At 35.1% G+C, this 18,176-nt stretch overlaps 2 protein-coding genes across 2 annotated transcripts; one reads left to right on the top strand and one right to left on the bottom strand.

Annotated features, from left to right (window-relative positions):
• Positions 1-2,537: 2,537 nt before the first annotated feature.
• On the top strand, positions 2,538-8,411 carry LOC136808582 (innexin inx3-like). The gene is made up of 6 exons (XM_067065112.1): positions 2,538-2,584; positions 2,904-3,118; positions 3,426-3,549; positions 3,969-4,102; positions 6,547-6,838; positions 7,013-8,411. Exons 2-6 carry the CDS (start codon positions 2,978-2,980, stop codon positions 7,546-7,548), a joined length of 1,227 nt encoding a protein of 408 aa, XP_066921213.1. The 5' UTR covers positions 2,538-2,584; positions 2,904-2,977; the 3' UTR covers positions 7,549-8,411.
• A 1,840-nt stretch (positions 8,412-10,251) lies between these two features.
• LOC136808581 (apelin receptor-like) lies at positions 10,252-13,010 on the bottom strand. The gene is made up of 2 exons (XM_067065111.1): positions 12,821-13,010; positions 10,252-11,391 (listed from the first exon to the last, which is right to left on the bottom strand). Exon 2 carries the CDS (start codon positions 11,353-11,355, stop codon positions 10,309-10,311), a length of 1,047 nt encoding a protein of 348 aa, XP_066921212.1. The 5' UTR covers positions 11,356-11,391; positions 12,821-13,010; the 3' UTR covers positions 10,252-10,308.
• Between the last annotated feature and the right edge of the window lie 5,166 nt (positions 13,011-18,176).

Below are 18,176 nucleotides of genomic sequence, written 5' to 3'. Positions count from 1 at the left end.
TTATTTTGTACATTGTGCAATCGAGAATCTTTTCAACGAAATATGTGTTGTGTTTTTTTATAAGAACATCTAAAAATTCGAAGCCTTCGGGTCTTTAGCTTTTTTAGTTGAGCCTTAAAATTTTCTTAAAATGTTCCTATTTTACTATTAGCATTAGGTGAGTATTTTCTGTAATTTTCTAAGAAATTAGGTGTTTTCGAGTCCATAAAGGCCGGTTTCCACTTGCGCGCGCTACGATCGCACTATTGGGCTTCAATCCTTTTTGCTTGGAAAAAAGATTACGTCATAAAAATGTAGCGCACGCTTGAAAAAAAAGTTGAACACATTTCAACTTTTTTCAACCGTTACGTCAGTTCGCGCCAATGGAGTTGCTTCATTTTTCTTTTGACCAATAGCGCGGAAGCTTTGCTCGAAAAAGCGCGATCGAAGCGCGCGCAAGTGGAGACCGGCCTTTAGGCCTTAGAATGTCAAGAAATGTTCTTAGCTTATTGTTATAATTTTAGCCCTCGAAACCTTCTGTTCTCGTATGAGGCCCCCCCAGTCGACCCTCAATTCACGTATTCACGCAAAATTTTTTGCCAATTCACGTATTCACGCGCGAAAAAAACTATTTTCACGTTCACGCGCTGATTTTGCTTTTAATTCTTTTGTTAAACGATTGTGACCTTATTGGGCTAAATTTGACCTTTTTATGGCCAACATAAAGTTTTCTGCAGTTTTTTGACCTTATTCTCGACAGCGTCGACCTAAGACCTCTTACAATTATTGGAGCTTTCATAGGGCAATGTTTAAGGTCTGTCTATCACGTCTATCACGCCAAAGTTACAAAAAACTACCTCTCTGGCGTACGGTGGTATAAACCCTGCCTGAATTTGCTTTTTAAGGGAGGTAAGTGCAAAGTTAAGCCTTAGCTTTAAGGTTTCCCGCCGAATTTTCTTCGTCGCAGGCCCTAAATATATTTTATTTTGAGAATAAATTCAAATCGAGGTTTGGCCCAAATTCATGGTCTGGAAAGTCGCGAGCTTCAAAGAGGTGGTACAACCAGAGGACGGAAATTCCAAAGTTTGACCCCCTGTCTCATTGAAGAAAAGCTGTGGAAAGGAAAAAGCGAGCGAAGCGAGCGCGAAAATTTTTTGACAATTTTCACTCTTTCATTGCTGAGAAAACGGCCTTAACACACTAATGTTACCCTAATATGCCTTGTTTGGTCAAACAATTCATTCAGAATCTTTGATTATTTTCAACACTGACCATTTACTGGTACAAATCTGGTACGGCGAGTGACGTACCTGCCTTACACGGTGCAGCGTCACAAGAGTTTTTTTCTGAATGTTCGATGATGCAATCATATAAAATTTTTTAGAACTATCTACCTACTTTTGTAAATTATTGAAGAATCAAATACCCTTCACTGTCTCCAAGTTCATGCGGTATCATTTTGTGTACTGTATTTAGTAACAATGTAAGCGATTACAGAAAGACGACCATCATTAGCGCCGACGAAGAAAATTTTGTTTTGGCTCAAAACACTCTCGCTGGATGCAATATTTGCATCACAAAATGCGCCCTTAGAAAAATAAGGAAAAATATTTGTTTGTGTTTCAATTTTTGATTATTTTGAATAACTTTACAATGACAATAGGTCAATATGATATGAAGGATTATGCGAGCGAAGCGAGCAAGAAAATTTTACATATTTAGGTTTATTGAGTTTTATTTTAGACAATAATTTGCTTTTCACGTTCACGCTCAAAATCTCGATTCACGAATTCACGCTGGTAAAATCTTATTTTCACGTTCACGCGGATATCTCAATTCACGTATTCACGCGTTGAAAAAGTCCAATTCACGTATTCACGACAGAAAAAAGTGTCATTCACGCGTCACGCCAGCCCCTGGGGGAGCCCCTCGTATGGGTTGTTCTTAAAAAATGTGTGAAAAACCTAAAGAAACTACAAGTTCTACCGAAGTTTTTAGTTTTTAGCGAAATGACAATGAATTTGAAATATAGATTGTAAGATTTTAAGCCTACTTCACCCAACAAAACCTTCAGAAATTCCCATCAAAATAGAAGATTGTTTACTGTCCCCTTTCAGTTTTATTACCTTCCTCTCTTCTTTTAGTTTTATAGATCAAAAACCCCATTCGTAAACTAAAAGAAAAAGAGCGCTTTTTAGAATTTTTGGCCAACTTGGTTGCGCTTCAACATAACTCGAAATATTTTTTAAAAATTTCGTTTTAGAGTTACGTAACTCGAAAAATGAAATTTAAAATTTATTTTCGAGTTATGTAACTCTAAAACAAAATTTTTAAAAAATATTTCGAGTTACAAAACAACAGTAAAAAACTTTTTCGAGTTAAGAAGTTCCCTTATGACGTCATAATTTGAGACTTATGACGTCACATTCGTCGTAACTCGGGTTTTTGTAACTCGGGTTTTTGTAACTCGAGTTTTTGTAACTCGGATTTTCCGGGCCTCGAAAGTAACGGTCTGCAAAATCTGCGGTTTTTCAGTTGCAGTTCTGTGAGTTTTTTTGTCCTGCTTGTGAAATTTTCAGGAATTTGGAGCCTTTGGCTGAACGAGGTATAAATCATTTGTATCAATGACAGGTCGTTAAGTTTACAAAATATATCGGAGTTTTAGTTTCACTGCTCTGTCAAAGTTCTCTGCATCTCAGAAAATGTGAAGCCTCAAAGGATCGGTGGATTGAATCTAGCGCCCTCTTTCTTTTCACGCGGTATATTTTTCGGAATTTTATGTGAAAACCCTTTCTAACTTCTTCGAGGCTTTAAAATCAATAAAAATAACCTTAGAATATTCTATAAATAAGCCGACTTATTCATTCGTTAAAATAAGCCGACTCCTTCATTCGTTAAAGTAACCTTATTCCTCTTCTCTTTAGGTAAAGTATACTTTTGATATTATCGGCAAGGTAGCACTGGTTGCTAACCAACAAAACCAACAAAAGATATCAAGATGTTTGCCAAAGACTTGATCTCCTTGTTGTCGATCAATATAAAAAGTCGCACCGATAATTACTCTGATCAATACAATCGAATTCTGGTCGTTAAAATTTTAATGGTATGTTCGGTGATTATGAGTGTCAATTGGTTCAAGGTGAGTTTTTATTCATTTTAAATACCACATACCACCACACAAATCACTATCTAAGAAATATCATGTTAGGGAGGTCTCATGTCCCTGGAAAATGGGTTACCTTATCGGCCCTTTTTACGCCAACCCTAATTTTACGCCACGAGCCCAAAAATAAGGCCAATAAGGGCCGATAAAGTAGATCTTTTTTCATTGCCGATCAAACAAATATTTCAGGCCTGGGGAAAAATAACGGAGTTCAATCAACGATGGCATCATATTGAATCTTGAATTCGGATTCTAATGAATTCTCTTTCCATGTCAACCTTAGGATACGATTAATTGTATCAACGACGGTGGCTTAGATGGAAATTTTGTTTCACAAACGTGTTGGATTCAAGGTGTTTACATTTACGAAGAGTTGAAGGAACGCGTCGATGATGTTGCATATTATGGTAAGATTAGATTTTACGTGTCAGTTTTGCCGGATTTATAAGATATATCCATATCCAGCCTTAACTGTGGGATATCAGTGGTGGATTTTGTTACTAAATGAGAAACACAACAAAGCTCTCTCTAATTCGAACCTCTACTATTCGAATCTTTCTTTAATTCAGTTTGTTAGTAAGGTCTTTCAATCACGTCATTCATACGATATAGTTTTAACTTTATGTTGTTATTTGTACACAGGAATTTCCGAGAAACTTTTTTCGTTAGATGATAAGCAGAAGCCTACTAGACAGAAAACCTTTTTTTACCACCGTAAGTGAGATTTTGGAAAACGTAAAAAAATCGGTAGTTGGCAAGTCCCAGAAACTCCATCATCCATTTTCTTAATCGTTACATCATTTCTGATATCATTTTCATACCTTAGGAATTCCCAAGGACATGTCGCACGATGGTATGCTCAAAAACGGCGAGTTATGTCCTACTGAACGAAAAGGTGTTTATGGTAAAAAGGAACGGGATTCAAAATGTAAACCTCTAACAAAGACTTTTTTTTTACAGGTAAGATTATATTCAATGGCGGTCATCCTGCATGTAGTAAAAATATTGGACATCCCCTCCCCCTTGACGTAGGCTTTTGCTTAACCCTCTCTCCGCCCTTCACGGTGTAAATATTATATGGATGGTACGTAGGCTTTTGCTTAACCCTCTCTCCGCCCTTCACGGTGTAAATATTATATGGATGGTACCATATTGGATTAATCGTCTAACGTTATTTGGGTGTTAAGTGAGCTAGAAAGACGTTGTTTTGACGCTTGGACCATTCTCTTAGATGATGGACTGTTTAACCTTCTTCATAAGGGATGGGCAATGAGTGAGAAATTTACAAATTTTTGGAGGATTATCAAAACTTGTACCTGCTAAAAAGACCCCTTTTTCAAAACAGATGCCCTAAACAGAAACTCGATGAGCGATATAACTAACGCCTTCAAAAACGAAAACTATCTTTGTTTTAAAACACTGTCTTGTTTCATGAATTTTATCACAACTACGAATTAAAAGATTTATAACTGTTACATAAAAGAAAGAGATTTTATTTTATCAAAAATTTATGTTTTTTAAACCACGAAAATTTTTGTATTATCATAAAACATTATAAATATTGGGACTAAAATCAAGACGTGGCCTTTTGTTGTACTCCCTTTGAAGCTATGCAAGCCAGGTGCCAAAAGCTTTTCAGTTTCCTAAAACTTTATTTTCTGTTTTTATACTTATAAAATATGTTGGAAGAAATTAACACTTATATATTGATTTCTTCGTAATCAAATAAAATTCTAATTTAAGACCTTTTCATCCGCAAATATTAATGAAATCCAACGCAAATTTTACCCGGTAGACCCCCCTTCTTAATTTAATTTATAGAAGTGTATTTCTCAGGTCTATTGACCTCTATGAAACAATCTTACATCTTTACAATTTATGGATCTTATCATTCCATTAGTTTGTCAATTCTATTATAGAGTTTTACAGCTACTGGGCCTCTGACCCACTCTTCTTACAATCATGATATTATTTCCGTCGTAAATTTCTTTAAATAGAGTTTAGTCCTAGGACTACCTCTCACTTTCCATATATGACTCTTGTCTTTTTCTTTCGATGTTTTTTCTTTTGCTTTATGATGCCATTGCTTTATTATCTCGCGTTCTTTCCTTGAAAAATCGTCTGACACTCTAAAATCATCTTTATCTAGTTTGTGGGCTGATGCAAGTATTCTAATCCTTTCTTCTTCACTCTCGAGAGTAACTTTTAATGGTCTCCATCGTTCATTTGTATACATTTCATCTTTACGAGCACCTATGCGTTCTACCTTGATTATCGTCACATCGAAACCCATTTGTGCTTTCAGTATTCTTTCTATAAAATCTTTGTCGCCAACTTGTTGCTGTTCTTCGTTTTCGTGCTTGTTTTCACCTAAATCATGCACCATGATGTTGCACTTGGTTGATTTGAGCCAACGCTCCTCTTCGTTCACTGATTTTATGAAATGAAACTTTTTATGGTCACCTCTTGTTTTTGTAGATCTTCTTTGGTGACTTCTGCATATGATTGTTTTTTTGTTTCTGTATTGTTGAGCTGTGCTTCAGATCGTTTGTTGTTCCGTTCTTTGTTGACGTCTTTTTCATCCATTAGCTTCTCGACTTTCCTTTCTAAAGAGGTTATTCTCTCGTTGAAACCTAATTTCGATCCTTGATGTTCATCTTTATCTGCTTCTTTTGTTGTGATGTGACTGCGAGCTTTTTGTCTGCTTGTTTTAATCCTCTCATGTAAGAGTGGCGTTATTTTAACACAATTTACACATTCGAAGCGCCGGCTTTTATATTGCAGACAAATCTGAATCTGATAAGCCGGTAGCTCAGAGCAGGCATAATGGACAAGTCTATCACATCTCCTACATTGTAAGGTGTCATTATCTGCTATGATGGTGTTTGTTAAACAGTTATTGGGTGTGCAATATCCATAATTTTGTTGAATTTCCTTGTTAGAATTTTCGTTGATTTCCGCCATATTGTTGCATTTTCAGGATCTTACACACCACATTCGTACTCCCTCGTGAAAGAAGTCATCCCTGTCTCCATTTTAACTCCATATTTTTATTTCCTTCATTAACAGAGTCACGCCTGTCCCAATTCGAGCTTCTCTCTATTATACCACCCTCTCACCCACCCTCGTTACTACAAGTTACCCATGTCTCTGTTAAAGCCTGAATAAGAAAAAAATTGTATACCGAGTAATTTTATTCTTGTGAATCCAGGCTGAATATCAGTGATAATTTCGTGAGTGTTATTAGAATCATAAAAACAGTTGCATGGCTTTAATTTGGATGTTTTGAGTTTTTAAATCCTAAATTGTTGAAATTTACTGGGAAAAATTTCCCTTGGGGAAAAATTGTTCGGTCCGCCATCCTTTAAAAATCTCCACATCCCGAACATTTTTTATCTCCTTAGTATCAATGGTTCCCGTTCTACCTTGCTGCCTTGGCCATCGTCTATTACCTCCCTTATGTCTTGCACATGTACGGAAACAGTGACATCATCAGTTTAAAGAAATCCGTCAAAAAGGGAGAAGCGACACCGGAAACCATCGTTCGGACGTATTTCGACCGGAAAACGAACCCGGTGCGTTACCATTGGTTCCGAGTGTTGTTTAATTACTTGATCAAGGTCCTCTACATGGTGGTCAATCTTGTGGCTTTTTATGGAACCAATGCTTTGTTGTATGGCAAATTCACATCATATGGTATGTATGGTTAACAACCTTTATTTGAAATTGCTTTCTCAGTTTTGTGTGTAGATCTTCATCTCCTACGTCACTACTTCACGTTTTTTTATAAGAACAAACTATAGAGTTTGTATCAATTTCTTTAAAAGATCTTTTAATTTTGATGATTCACTTTTTCAATCAATGGTGTAGGTAACAAGTGGATCGAATGGAACCGTCTTGAAAACCATATCCAGTATGATTACATGGGTATGCGTGATCACCCGAGGCCTGGACACGAAGTTCTGCCTCCATTTGGGTATTGTGAAGTCTACTCCTCGTCGTCTGACGTCCTCCGCGACCACGCCAACAAACATAAATTTGTGTGCGAAATGTCACAGAATGTGTTGACACAGTACGCTCTCATCATCTTATGGTTCACGCTTATCATTGGTATTGTTGTATCGATCGGTGGGTTTGTTATTCTTCTCATCGATCATTTGATCACTTTCGCTTTCATGGTGAAGCACGGCAACATGGCGAGACGTATCTACGGCCGATTGACCATGCGGGAATGTGAGTATCTGGAGTTTATACGCAAACGAGATATCCCATTTTACGCTGACGTTTTACAGCGGTTGAAAGAAGTCCGCCTCGGATGTCGAATAGAATCAGGTTTGAAGTCAGGTAGTCTACCCACTGATTCTCCACCTCCAGGCTTCGAAGAATCGATGATGAAAATGATCTAAATTGGAAAAAGCCTCGATGTGACGAAAACATCGACTTATATTTTTATGGTCTAGAGATTTATTTGAGTCAAGACATCCTTCATTAGGGAAGGTAAAAAAACAAAAAGTTTTCTTGAAGAAGGGGATGGGATTTGCTATGATTTTTAATCTACATACTACTACTAGTTCGGTCAATACCGTAAAATATCGACATCTGTCAAACGTAATTTAACGGCATGACGGAACTTTTCTACGATGAAGACGGATTACACTTTTAGTATGAAACGTATGGATTTTTTGACGTGAATAATTTTTATGGGACGTTTTTAGAAGAAGAGTATTTATATGACGCAGAAATTTCAGATGAACTTTTTAGAGAATTGGTAACTTTTTATCAGAAACAACTGAACGCGGCGCTCAAACGCTTGTGGTGTTGGAACTTTTTGGATTTTATGAAGCACAATCTCAATGGATACATTTGTGTTATTTTTATCGTTGCTATTCGCATTTATTGGAAAAAAACTTTATTTTTTTTGAATTTTTATCTTTGATTAAAAGTATATGGTAGTTAGACACATTTTATCGATAGAATTATTTTGTAAATACATTTTTCATGGTAGCAAATCATCTCACCGCCCGGGCGGTTTATGTTCGAATTTTGGTAAAAAAACATTTCATGGACAAGGCCTTGACAATTTTCAGATTACGAGACCTTAGCGAAATTAAAATCAATGTCAATTTTTAAACAAATCAATTTTCATTCTATCATTTAGATTTTTATTAGAGAATATATTATAGATAGTTTATGCATTTTCAGTTGATTTTTACAATAAGAAAGTGGCGTTTTTAGGTGCTAGAATTTACCAGCATCCTTTTTATCATCAGCATTTAATTTTGAACATTTTTCAAACATAAATATCCTACATATACACAAAAGTTTTGTTAGATTTTGTTTCCCAGCTATAGTACGCATCAGAGCGACTTACGCATCCCCTCTTATATGGTTTGATATAGGGGATGCGTATCGTGTATGAAATTCCCGTTCGAGAGTTACACCCGTCTTTGTGTTTTTGAGTTTTGATTAGCTTGATTAGAGGTTAATACAATCATTGGATTTCTGAAGCTTTTAAAGAACATTAAAACAGATTACCCCAAAATTGGGGTAACTCTCGGACTTTTTTTCTCGGATTTTTTACACGATATACATTCCCTATATTAAAACATATCAGAGGCATCCCCTCTACAGCCTACCTATTCTATAGACGTGGTACAGCTCGTCAACTCGTGAGCAGCATCAGAAAAAAACTAAGGCACTAGGTACACGTTTGAATTCTCAGTCCTTATTGTGCTTTACTGCCTAAAAGATCGTCTTCTTTTTCGTGAAATGAAATCCTAATTGGAACCCAGTCTTATTCGAGGGTTTCTCGTAAACCTCTATTATTATATTTGACATACCACGCTTTTTTTATAAGAATATCAGGGTGAAAATTGGCCAAATCGCAAGAATATCCTCTAGGATGATTTTTAATCAGTCAATATGAATAAAATCTAGAGAGATATAGTGTACTTTCGTTTGTGTATGTATACGTATATTACTCACATAAGCTGCCTAGAAAGGAAATTCTTCTCTGAAATAATAAGGATACGTTAAGAATACTTAACCCTCAGTCAAGTACATTATTCTTATAAAAAAAAGCGTGTACTTTTGTTTCTTTGACTATGCATCATAAGCCTAAATAAATTCTGCCAATATTTAACGTTTTGGGATTCCTAAAATGGGTGTCGACAGGCGTCGAGAAATTAAACCGAGGCTGCAGTTCTTTTTCTGTTTATTATAAATTTTTCAACATAGCAATATTTTACCTAGAAAAGAATCCAATATGCGAATCTAGCATCTTAATTTAAGAAAAAGTAGGGTATAGTAAGGCCGCTATTGAAACTAACATTAATCACAGACCTTTACAAAACCGTAGGTAGTTTAACCCTTTGAGTGCCAGGGTCTTTTTTTCTAAGTTTTTTTTTTAAAATCGCTAGTTCAAACTTTAAGGGCTTATATCTCCTGATCTAGAAAGAATTAGAAGCTCGTATATAGCTCGTTGGATAGCTTAGAGTCTCCTCTTTCTTTTGGGCGCCTTCGGCGCCGCCCGATTGAGGAAGGGCGTGGTGGGCGGCGGCCAAGGGGGGGGATACGTTAGGGGAATTAAAGCAGTCAGGCCCGCTGCGTGGACCTGACTGAACTGATGGAAAGGTGCCCAGTGGTAAAACTTCAAATCAATTCACTAGAAGACAGAATAAAGTAAAACAGGGCCAAATTTGGAGGTTCTTGGATCACTCGTTGACCAAAAATAGTCAAAAAACGGTCAGAATCTCAAAAAAGTGAATTTTTGTCAATTTTTTGCATTTTTTTGACTTTTTTGCTTAAAATCTCGCTGGAAAGACTCATTTTTGAATTTTTTTTTGCTTGACCATAAAGGACAATCTAATTCCTACGAGTTCGACCAAAAATAACGATTCCTAACTCAAACTGGGCATTACAGGAGGGCTTCGCCCTCCTATATAGCCCATGTCGTATATATACGACATCGGCACTTAAAGGGTTAAGCAGCCTACATTTACGACATAACAGTCATTGCATTATCATAAAACACATAATTCAAACCGCGACTCCAGTCTATGAATCTCGGTTAAATATCCCTTCACCGAATCAAAATTCAAGTTTTAAAATAAGAGTTGGAATATCTTTCCATCTTTTTTAAATACTTAAGCACGAGTTCGAGTTTTTTACTCATGATTCTGATTGACAATGACATCCAATGGAGCTTCCGGTTCTTCAGGTTGTGCGCCACCAACACAACAATTGAAAGCGTTACCAACCGGCACGGCGACGTTGCAGCGGAGGAAGAGACCAAACCGAACAAAAGGCGTTGATAAGAATTGACGGAACTGGTTATCCATTCGGAGAAAGATGAACACATTGACCATGTTGTTGAGATTGATGCAAAATAACATACAGTGATAAACAACATCCAAAATCAACTCATCTTTTTCACCATGGAAACCCACTTTGAAATGATTCATCAATCGGAAAATCGTGACAAGCGTACGGCCAGGGAACACAAAAAACACGTAACAAATAATCAACCATTTTAAGGTCTGCACGGCCCGTAAACGTCGCATTCTCATTTGGACGGGGATAATCGCCACAGCGGCATGTTCCATTATATGATTACGAATCGAGCGGAAACAGATGGTCATTAGTATGGTCGGTAAGAAACAATCCAAGAATCTCTCGAAGACAAACACGAATACCAGCATGGCATCCATGTTTTTGTAAATTTTACCATAATCACACTGGTCATTTTCATTTATACCATTCGAGTCGAAAGCCATGTAATAATAAACAGCTGATAAGAACCAAAACGCAAAACAAACAATCGTAATGTGAATTTTCGAGATCTTTCCATTAAAATTATGACGCAGGACCAAATATCGGAAATAAGACAGGCCGACCAAAATCCAACACGACGCCATTGGGGCCACAAGCAGGGTACTCGGTCTGATGTATTTACACGTAAAATGACCAGCCTGGAAAACAGGCTTTTGCTCTTCATACCTCATAGCTGGGGTGGTTACACAAACAACGAGATCGGCGAACGCTAGCTGCATGATAAAGAAATTATACGAGCTCATTTTCCGTAAATCTCCCCAATTCTGATGCATGTGATAAATGATGATCAAGAGATTTCCGATTATCCCGATCGAGAAAAACGGGTAAACAATCCGACTGAACCAATATAAGAATTCATCATCGGCCTCATTCGAAAACATTTTGGAGATTGTGTTGAGGGTATGGAACAAACCTTCCTGGAAACATGAAAGAAATGGTCTAAATATTTGTATAGTGCAAAACACAAACCTCTATAACTCGAATATTCTTGTATTTTCGATAGGCAAAATACAGTGGAAATACCCATATATCTATGGTGGCCGAGGAAGGCAGTAACACATTTTTCGAAATGTCAGCGAAAATATCAATCATTATGAGAAAAATAAAAGTCTAACAATAAAAAAAAAAGATTGAAAATAAAAAAAATATTATATAAAAAAAATAAAAACAAAAATAAAAATAAAATGAAACGAAAAAAGAAATTAGTAAACTGAAAAAAAGAAATTCGTTACTGCCTTCCTCGGCCACCATATATATCACCCTGTACAATCAATCCCATGTTAGATTAAAATTTTTCAAGAAGTGAGAAGTCACAAAGTACAGTACAAGCAAAAAATGAATTACTCAAAAATGATCATTAACACCGTTCAATTTGCCGTAGCCTTCGGCAAATTGCTCAACCCTACGGCAGATTTGGCATTTCTTGATTTCGTTCTTCAAGTATGATTCTTCTTTGTATTTTCTGTCTTTTGATACAATAGTGCTCCGCATCTCACACGTTGGGATCGCAAGTCATACAAACGAATAAATTTCTGCAGATTTGTTACTATTTTTAGATTCGGTGCATTTGTACTATTGGTGCTTTTACAAGCAAGAGAAACAATTCAGTTATTTTGAAACAAGTGCTTTTATAAAGTCTATAATGTAATGCTAAGAAACATGACATAAACATTTCGAAATTACGATGGCAAACATGTTAAGAACAAAGTTAAAAACAATTTAAGGCTTTGCAAACTTTGGCAATCACCAATATCTTTAGTAAATTAACCTGATAACAGCTGTTCATAATTTTCTTACGCGCACGGTAAACCTCCCGAGGAAAATAGTCCTCCCGCGGAAAAATCTACAAGAAGAATCTTGTTGTGCGCCGGAAGGTCAAAAACTGATACGGCGCCCTATTCATAAAAAACACAATCACGCAACTTTGTTGTTGTTCCTAGTCCTTTTAGACAAACGTGGTCCTTACGATTTCAAGATTGCATATTCGTCAATTTAAAGAAAAACAACAATGTTTTTAAAATTGAGCAAAAGCTTTTGCTCAATTTTAAAAACATTGTTGTTTTTCTTTAAATTTACTTTTGGAATGGCAAAATTTCAAAGAAAGCATATTCGTCAGATTGTTATGTTTTCACACATCCCTTTAGAGCTTCAGCGTGGTGTGCAGAAAACATTCATAAGGCCCTATCTTAGGTTACAGAAAATAATGGACAGAAATGCTCACAAAATGGTAAAATGGTAAAAAAAAGAACATGTTGAGAAAATTTTTAGGCTTAAAATTCAAAAAGTTAAGAACATCCTAAGACTTCAAAATTTTTGGACGTTCTTATAAAAAAAACGTGTACTAACCTGAAAAATATCTTTTATAAACAATCACAACGTAAGTTTCGTTCCCAATCCTTTTGAAGAATCCAATCAAAATATTTTGAATGAAAATGTGCCCGAGTCTCCAGCTACTGATTTTTATATTACAAGTTTCCAAGAACGTTGTCTGTTATCCAACAATATAAATCTTAATACCTTACACACAGTGCAAATAGGTCTATTACTTTAAATTTATCTCTTTTTTTATATAAGTCATACCTCATTTTAAAGTCATGAGTTAATAGAATAAATTGATAAAAAGTCTTTCTTAAAGGTTTCCAAATCAATTTTTTCTAAGAACCAACAAATTAATGCTTTCTTTTATTAAGTGAACAATTTCATAAGAACACGAACCTGAAGTTTAGAGCGAACAATTTAAGAACAAATTGAGCCTTTTTTATAAATTTCCAAGAAAAAAGGGAAATTTAATTTTGGGAAATAACGACATCTTGGGTTGGATTCCCTTATGAGTACTTCTTTACTTTAGTGAGAAAACTAAATCATATCACAAACGGATTTAGACCATTTTGAAATTTAGCCGAAATTTCTCCATCCTTATAAAAAAAACGTGTAGGCTGATATAACTCTCTATTCAGGATGATTATTAATTCGTTTTCAACATGGTGGGAAGTAAAAGATAAGATCCTTTCAAAACAAAACAAGCTCCAACGTTATATTAGTCCTACACAAATTATAAACACATTTTTTATCAAAATTCGATTTGAATTAATCTTTGTGATTAAAAGTTGACTTGAAAGACATCATTTAATGATACAGCTCAAAACAGAGATCCCTTTCCGTGTGGTCGATTTTCAAGGTGTAAATGTACCTTTACCACGCGCAGATATGCACTACTCTATAAGGGATTCCCACCTCCTGGTGACAAAGACAGAGGATGTATTTAACAAGCAATTTAACAAGCATCAAATCCTTACGCATCAATGTCGAGTATAAGGGGTAAATCTCTCAAAAACTCTTATACACCCTCTCAAAAAAAAGGTAAAAAAGACCAAAAGAGTCGTACCCCATTTCTCGAGTGATTTAGCTCTTTGCCGATTTTTCAACCAGAGAGCGCCTTATTATTCAGTATTGGCTTTCATCATTATTGTTTCTCCCAGCAATAACCGCAGGAGTTGGTTGATTCTCTGGTCTGACCCAAGAGTCCCAAAAGTAAACACACCCCTGTCTCAGTGACCCGGTGAGATCTCACTCTGGGGCGAAATTTTTTAAACTCTTTTCAACAGGTAGAGAAAAAATTCCCTTTCAAGCACTAGGGAGTCTGGTTTTCCTAGAATTCATTAAAATGTTTATTCTTTCAATTTAGACCGGGCTGTCCTAATTACTGCGATTATAGGCCGGGGGAGGCCATAAAACTTTGAATTTCAATTAATTTTAACCCGGTTAACTTATTATCCTACCTTAAAATTAGGCAATTTCTGAATATTTTTGTTACCGGGTTATCCATCAAGGTGGATCTCACCAGTCACCGATACATGGGTGTGTAAAAAGTGAAATAATTACGGCATATTTGCACAATGTCCTACACGCTTTTTTTATAAGAATACACTTTATAAGAATGTCGTCCATGATGAAAATGGCCAAAAAATTAAGAATATGCTAAGAATATCACCATCATGGAATTTGGATACTAAAGCTAAGAATGCCATTTTTAGAGCATTTTCAATTATAAATTGTTTTAATTACCCCCAAGTAAGGCTCACTCCTTTCACAAAAATGCAATTTTATGCTTGAGACGTATGTACTAAATATTAAATCTAGTCTGAATTAGGATCCTAACATAAGAATGCTGTAAGAATATTTCGAGGGGCAAATCACTCTTGATTTATTTATGATTTATTTATGATTTATGATTTATTTTTGATTTATGATTTATTTTTGATTTATTTTTGATTTATGATTTATTTTTGATTTATTTTTGATTTATAAAATTGTGTACGAGATTTATTTTAGTGATTTGCCCCTCGGAATATTTTAGGATGATTTTCCATAAAAAGTTAAAAATATCCATGATGAAATGGATTTACACCATTCTTATAAAAAAAGCGTGTATATAAAAGCATGCATTTATACCGTAGCAAAACGCTTCCACGACTTCAGCCATATTTTGATGATGCATGTTGCATTGCACCAACGCGTCCCAAGCCTCAAATTTATACCCGCTTTTATTACTAACATCATATCATAGTCCGTATAAAAAAACCCAGTCTGGAAGCTTTTTGTTTCTTTTCATTTTTTCTGACTTGAACTTGCGTTTGAAAAATTAGTTTGTTTTGCTCGCTTTTTGATCATGTGATTAAATCTTAAACCAATCCCAAGAGGAATACTTGGTAACGTGATCAAAAACTGAGCAAATCGACTTTTATCTTTTGATATTAACAAAAGAAAAAGCTAACAAAAAGTTAAAACAATAAGCTTCAGACCAGGTTTTTTTATACGGACTATGCCTGCACCAAGCTCTATAATCTTAGAACTTTGTGAGGTTAGGTATTTTTTGTTTTTTTCTAAGATTATGAGCTTGGATTCCCAGGCTACTTTTCTCCATGAATACATTGTTTTTATAATAGCCAAATATATAAGTAAATCTCATATATTTTGTTTTGTTTTTAGCATAAAAAATTCCATTTATTTATCATTTTGTCCACTTACCTCAACAAACCATCGGACTCGACCCGAACTGACAGTATTTTTTACTTTTTCTTCAGGTTGGAGCATGGAAAATGAATAATTTCAATACAAGAGTGTTTTCTACACCTCATATACCTCAAAGGAACACTAAAGAATAGGAAAAGTCTGGGTTTATGTTGAATTGCATCGCTTCTTCTACGCTACCGACAACGGTCGATCGGTCCCGTAATTCTTGCCTTATAACAACGTCTTGATTACATCTTATATGCATCAAAATAATGGCAGGAACCACATGACAGCCATTATATATTGTTATGATGATATTTAGAATCACTTTTGGCAAAATAGACCAGGTTTGATAGCAATGAGCCTCAAAAGGCTTCTGGTTTTTAAACATTGCAACTGTCGCCTAGTTTCACGGTAACCGATACATTACAAAAGCTTCAGGAGCTAATAATACTGACTGAAAGTGTTGCATTTTTGATGTTGTACGCGTAACGCGTTTGCACCTCCTAAATCATTGAGCATTTGCCTCTTCAAAATACTCTCTATAACTCGAACACGTGCATAGGGACACCAAAATTTGTTCGAGTTCAGGAAATTATGGAGCAAGGTTCAAAATCTCGCTGCTTATAACAACAAAATCTTTATTGAAACAATTATCTGCTCGAGAAAGTTCCAGAATTTGTTACATCGGCAGTACTTTTTATCTAATTTATGCAAGCAACGGGGGAGGGCGCTTTAACTAAGACCTCCCCTCCCTCCATCTCCTTGGCCGGGAAAATAAACAAAGTTATTGTTTAAAGAACTATCTGGAAAAACGTTCCAGAACATCATTGTTATCAGCAACTTTTTATGCACTGGTTATGGGGGAATTCCCATTTTGACATTGAAAAGCTTTGTTTGAGCAGGTTACTGGCCTTGTTTTGTTTACGTGTGTATGTTTTTAGAAATGGACAGGGGAATTCCCTATTTATTACTAACAAAACAATGACGATGCATTTATTAATTTCGCTTAGCGAAAGTATTACAATCGTCTTTCGCGGCGGTGTCATCGGAAAAAAAATTAGAAAACGAAAGTACTCGATACGGTGGACGAACTCACTAAATCTAATTTACAAATTATACGCTCGTATAACCACGGACGATTTTCGCGGGTTTTCTTTGGATTACGTCATATATCTTATAGCTTCACAGTTTGGATTTTTTCTTTATTTTCTTATAAGCATATACTTTATATTATAAGAATCAAATCAATAACTCTTGCACAATATGAGCATATTTATTTTTCTTATAAGCATATACTTTATAAGAATCAAGTCAATAACTCTTGATAGATGGTGATATACCTTTCGGTAATTAGTTCTTACAAAGTAAACAAGAGATGGCAGGAAATATGAGCATATTTATTTTTCTTATAAGCATATACTTTATAAGAACCAAATCAACAACTTTTGATAGACTGTGATATACCTTTCGGTAATTAGTTCTTACAAAGTAAACAAGGGATGGCACACAATATGATCATATTTATTTTTCTTATAAGCATATACTTTATAAGAATCAAATCAATAACTCTTGATAGACTGTGATATACCTTTCGGTAATTAGTTCTTACTAAGTAAATAAGGGATGGCGCACAATATGAGCATATTTATTTTTCTTATAAGCATATACTTTATAAGAATCAAATCAATAACTCTTGATAAACGGTGATATACCCTTCGGTAATTAGTTCTTACAAAGTAAACAAGAGATGGCAGGCAATATGAGCACATTTATTTTTCTTATAAGCATATACTTTATAAGAATCAAATCAACAACTCTTGATAGACTGTGATATACCTTTCGGTAATTAGTTCTTACAAAGTAAACAAGGGATGACACACAATATGATCATATTTATTTTTCTTATAAGCATATACTTTATAAGAATCAAATCAACAACTCTTGATAGACTGTGATATACCTTTCGGTAATTAGTTCTTACAAAGTAAATAAGGGATGGCGCACAATATGATCATATTTATTTTTCTTAAAGCATATATACTTTATAAGAATCAAATCAACAACTCTTGATAGACGGTGATATACCCTTCGGTAATTAGTTCTTACAAAGTAAAGTAAACAAGGGATGGCGCACAATATAAGCATATTTATTTTTTATAAGCATATACTTTATAAGAATCAAATCAATAACTCTTGATAGACGGTGATATACCCTTCGGTAATTAGTTCTTACAAAGTAAACAAGGGATGGCGCACAATATAAACATATTTATTTTTCTTATAAGCATATACTTTATAAGAATCAAATCAATAACTCTTGATAAACGGTGGTATACCTTTCGGTAATTAGTTCTTACAAAGTAAACAAGAGATGGCAGGCAATATGAGCATATTTATTTTTCTTATAAGCATATACTTTATAAGAATCAAATCAATAACTCTTGATAGATGGTGATATACCCTTCGGTAATTAGTTCTTACAAGGTAAACAAGGGATGGCACACAATATGAGCATATTTATTTTTCTTATAAGCATATACTTTATAAGAATCAAATCAATAACTCTTGATAGAAGGTGATATACCTTTCGGTAATTAGTTCTTACAAAGTAATCAAGGGATGGCGCACATATGAACATATTTACATTATCGGGGAAAACTTCGTCGGGGAAAAATATTCGTCACTT

The sequence above is a fragment of the Clytia hemisphaerica genome, unplaced genomic scaffold (genome assembly GCF_902728285.1).
Source record: "Clytia hemisphaerica strain Z4C2 unplaced genomic scaffold, Clytia hemisphaerica genome assembly, whole genome shotgun sequence".
NCBI classification, from domain to species: Eukaryota; Metazoa; Cnidaria; class Hydrozoa; order Leptothecata; family Clytiidae; genus Clytia; species Clytia hemisphaerica.
This window is presented reverse-complemented; position numbering and strand designations above follow the sequence as displayed.

Coding starts and splice junctions, on each gene's coding strand:
- LOC136808582 (XM_067065112.1), top strand. CDS start 2,978: ATGTTTGCCAAAGACTTGATCTCCTTGTTGTCGATCAATATAAAAAGT. Junction 3,119..3,425: donor TGAGTGTCAATTGGTTCAAG/GTGAGTTTTTAT, acceptor TGTCAACCTTAG/GATACGATTAATTGTATCAA. Junction 3,550..3,968: donor CGATGATGTTGCATATTATG/GTAAGATTAGAT, acceptor TTCATACCTTAG/GAATTCCCAAGGACATGTCG.
- LOC136808581 (XM_067065111.1), bottom strand. CDS start 11,355: ATGTTTTCGAATGAGGCCGATGATGAATTCTTATATTGGTTCAGTCGG.